At 41.4% G+C, this 4614-nt stretch overlaps 1 protein-coding gene across 1 annotated transcript in view; it reads left to right on the forward strand.

Moving 5' to 3' along the window:
* Window positions 1-2096: 2096 nt before the first annotated feature.
* Window positions 2097-4614, forward strand: part of ttc9b (tetratricopeptide repeat domain 9B) — a gene marked incomplete at its 5' end in the record, with an annotated part of 27358 nt that continues 24840 nt past the window's right edge. Inside the window, 3 exon segments of the mRNA XM_080429547.1 lie at window positions 2097-2146; window positions 2148-2180; window positions 2182-2597. Of these exon segments, the coding sequence (XP_080285673.1) occupies window positions 2097-2146; window positions 2148-2180; window positions 2182-2597 (499 nt within the window).

The following is a 4614-nucleotide window of genomic DNA, read 5'->3' on the forward strand; positions in this document are numbered from 1 at the left end:
ATTCCATATTCCAAAAAAAGTATAATAATCTTGGATGGTTGGTTCTACAGGATGACCATTTTGAAAAATGTTCATAACCGTTAACCAAAACTCGTTAATGGTTAAGCGGCCATTGTGTGCTATAGTACAACATGATGTCCATTGCTATGTGCTATAGGTCTTGTATAGGACGATAATGGACATATGTCCATTTTGGTGACGCACTGCTTCATACTGCATTTACTCATTTTGATGTTTGAGAGGATAATATCTGTGGCAGATCTTTATACTGCACAGGCGTTGATTTTGGATTTGAGAAAATAGGAAGTAGGCATTTCAATGTGTCCTGTGCACCGGACCCTGGCATGGGAGGGTCTTTGTGAGAAGAGTAGTGGAGCCAAGCTGGCATGGTGAAAGTGTTTCCGTGTTTGCATGGAAAGGTTTTTGCTTTTTGTTTATATTTGAGTACATGGCTGATAAGGGCACTGGCTCTTATGATGCGTTTCATGAGCAATCTGTTGAGAGTCACAGAATCATGACATTCAGCTCACATTCAGGGTCACTTTAGGGTGGAAGTACTTTTGCAACACAAAATAAATAAAATAATAACATAATAAATGAACCGTTGAACCATCCAGTTACACATTTCTTAACGGTTTCCGGTTAAACCATGAACTTTCGTTTGTTTGTCTTGTGGCCCCCAACTTCAAGTAATTTTACAATTTTGGCCCTCTGCCTAATCTAGTTGAATACCCCTGGTGTAGGCTTTCAGCCCCTAATGCATTTTGTATGATACACCGCCTCCGTATGTATCCAGCAAGAGATGATCTTTCTTTTGGCATGCAGATAATGGATTGCATACATAAGATACAATAGATATTTGACATGAATAAAGACGTACAGTATTTATGTTTTCTGGAAAGAGAGTCCAAAGTGAAGCATGCACATCCCAACAAAAAACTATTCAGGTGCTGAACAACAATACGTACATTGGAGAAGAAGGAAGGGAAGTAGAAAATGTATTGCAAAAAAGCTTAACAACGTTTCGACCATTGTGGGTCTTCATCAGGTCTCAATACAGTATATATTTACTGTAATAATTTCCATTATCTTTACACCAGCAGTTATATCAGTAATTGAGATAGTGAACAATTCCATGTCCTGGATGATCCAGAGAGTAATTGACATTATATGTTTGTATAAATATGTAAATAATATGAATTCCTTTTTGTATTAATATATACAAGGCTACAATGATTTGCCAAGTTAAACAGAAAGCACCCAAAACCGTTAAAGACTATGCAGGTATAGACTGATGACGTGGATTTGTGATGGCCTATGTTATAGGTCTATAGTGTGCTATAGATTCATGTAACTGCCAATATTCCCCCTGGAGGTCGCTGTCTCCCTTCTTCTTCTTCTCCTCCACCACTCACTGGCTCCATCCATCCATCCATCCATCTTCTATCTATCTTCAAATCCCTAAAAATCGCGTTAATGAAATAATCAGAGTTGGTGGACTTGGGATTTTATGCTGATCTTGATGACAATCTGATTCCGAGTCTGAATTCAAATGTAATGTAGGCTAATGGAACAAGAGCGATTCTACCCTGATCTATTAGCCTATTACAGTTATACAAAGTAGATTAATATGCCTAGTAATTTCACATTGCACTGCCACCACCACGCTATGCAGGCCTACATATAAGTATGCAGCAGATGCTGTGATTTTCAGAAGGGAAATAATGATGTTGAGGTTTTGTATGGCGTGATGCAGCAGCGCGCCTCACGAGTCGACTCCTCTTTTTCCCACAATGCATCGGAATTGGCTCGTGTGCGCTGTCCGTGGTGCTGAAGCTGCGCGTGCCTGGAGAGAGCTGCTCCACACGACCTGAGCATCCTATCCAGAGAGGTTGAAATATAGCCTACTAACCAGACGGGAATACAGTGATTGTTATGGCCAACTGTTTACCTTTTTTTTTAAACCCCATACACCATTATCATAGATGTTGATGTTTTTTTTTAAAGGTCTAATTAAGTAGCCTATACACGATTTAAACCGGAGCCCTTTCTTCTGTTTCTGGAGAGCCTTCATCGTCGTTCCATCTCCATCCTTTATGCACAGCACTCTGCTCCATCAGTCCTCTCCTCCGACAGAACACACAGCATCAGCATGGCCCGCTCCACCTGCATCCATTGAGACAGATTGATGGAAGCCAAACAGCATCAGATAAAGAGCCTTAAAAGCTACCCCGAAACGGGTGGCCGGAGTTTAGCGGCGGCTGCGGGTGCAGGAGACGGCAGTGGTGGTGGTGGCGGTGGTGGTGGTGGTGGTGGGTGCCAACCCGGCTCGGCAGCTGAAGCGGAGATGGAGGCAAAGATCCAGAAAGCCGTCGACTTCAAGGTGGAGGGCCACCGCTGCTACAAGGAGAAGAAATTCCGGGAGGCGATCGGCAAGTACCACCGGGCTCTGCTGCAGCTCAAGGGGGTGCATGTCATCGACGTTGCGACCACGGGCTCCGAGGTCAACCTCCTCAACCAGCCGGCGGCCAAGCTGACGGAGGAGCAGCGCAGAGCCGTGGAGATCACGGAGATCGAGTGCTATGACAGCCTGACAGGTGAGCTGCATGCCCGGTGTGGTGTCGGTATAGGTCTGCTTCGACACAAAGCTGGAGTTCTTCTGGAAACTGGGAGCTCGTTGCTATAGTAGCCTAGCTATAGAGCAGTGGTTCTCAACCTTATCAGGCCGCGACCCCCCAAAATAATCATATTTAAACTGGGGACCCCCCATTTTGTTTGACGTTTGTCCACAGATAAATAAAATAGCACATCTACAAGGCAAGCTCACCATTGTGAGCTTGTAGAGCGGCTATTTTCACAATTTTTGCTTATATCATTTGACAGTTTGGTGGCCAATGGTTTTGTTTGTTGATACTTTTGTTGCAGTATGGTCTTTTTCTTTTCTTCCTTTTTTTTTTTTTAGGTATTAAAAATGTCTTAAAAGTCCTTAAATTGTCACTTCACTATCACCTGGGAACCCCCAAAAATCATGTGGGGACACCCCTGGGGGTCCCGACCCACAGGTTGAGAGCACATATGCCACCATTGTTCGTTCCGGTTCATAAGGTTCACAGAAAGAATCGTCTCTAGTTCTGCAGCATCCCCCGATTTACCTTCACACCTTAGTGTTGTCGTATACGTAGAAGGCCAATAATACATTGTACTGCGGTGTTAACTGATTACTGATGGACAGCGCGACGGTGCTGATTTAATGGCGATTATGGGGAGCTGTATTTTTTTTTCTTCACGGTCTTTGTCAACCCAATTTGTAACCAAATTATCTTGAGAAATCGATTTGCCAACCAAAAGCTTATTGCGCAATTGACACAGGTTAATTCCGAAATTATAGTGCTGCATGCAGCCTAGTTTGCGTGTGTGTTCCTATAATTCGTATTATCAATGTATTAGCTAGCCAATGACTTTGTTTCCCCTCACTCCATTCCCCTTTTTTGTATTAAATGATTTGATAAACAAATTACAGTATCTAGGAATTTCATGTTGGTAAGAACATTTTATAAATATTCACAATGGCTTGGAAACCTTGTGGAATAGACTGCCAGCTATCAGGATATATAGGCTATGTAAAACCCCAATATGTTCAGGCTTGTTATAAGGAAAATAATTCACAATGTGTCTATATGGTGGCCCTATATTGGTGAAATCTGTGTGCATCTGAGGACAGCTTTGTTGCTATCTATATGGATGAATACATTGCAATTCCAAAACACATTAATTCAATAGATAACGGTTTCATCTCTCTTTCATCTAAATCCCAGATGATATAAACTGTTCAAATCTCCAGTGTTTACAGTGTTATAACATTCCGGTCAGATTACACTAGGCCACATGGTTATTATTGACTAACACATGGAATTCTATAGCAAATAAATCTGTAAGACTAGTAGAGGTGAAAACAGTAAGTGATACAATGAGCACACACTGTGGACATATGAGCAATCATTGAAGTTGTGTAGTCTCATATAACTCATTTCTAACAACAACAGGTCATCAAAAGTCTCTTGCTCGCCTGAATACAATATTTGTGAGTGGTTGATGGAGTAGACATGTATATTTTGAGAGATCTGGTACAGCCGCACACTGTCTTTCTCTCTTGTTCAATAGAGATTTAATTGGCACTGTTTCTTCAAGGACCTTCTTCAGACATATTGATTGATATGCCTGAAAAAGGTTCTTCAACAAAATGTTGCCCATCAAATATTCATTGAGGAAGTAAAGGCAGTATGCAGGTGTCCCTGATTCCTCAAACAACCATAACAGCAAAATCAGTTTTGAACACTTTTCTCTTTATACCCAAACCTTGAACTTGCTCCCACTTGGGGAAAATGCATAATCATGTTTTCTCCTAAATCCTTACCCAGAGCATGATTAAAAAAGTGAATAACTACCAGCAACATGAACAAAGAACACACTTTCTTTTCTTTAAAGCAAAACCATTTGTTTATTGGATTTTGACAGAGGCATTTCTTGCATATATCAAAAAACACATATCATTGCATTGCCCCATAGCCCAATGAAGAAAAAGTTACACAATCAATTAGTTTTAGTTTTTTCCCC

Source organism: Gymnoscopelus braueri (genome assembly GCF_963280865.1).
Source record: "Gymnoscopelus braueri genome assembly, chromosome: 5".
NCBI classification, from domain to species: domain Eukaryota; kingdom Metazoa; phylum Chordata; class Actinopteri; order Myctophiformes; family Myctophidae; genus Gymnoscopelus; species Gymnoscopelus braueri.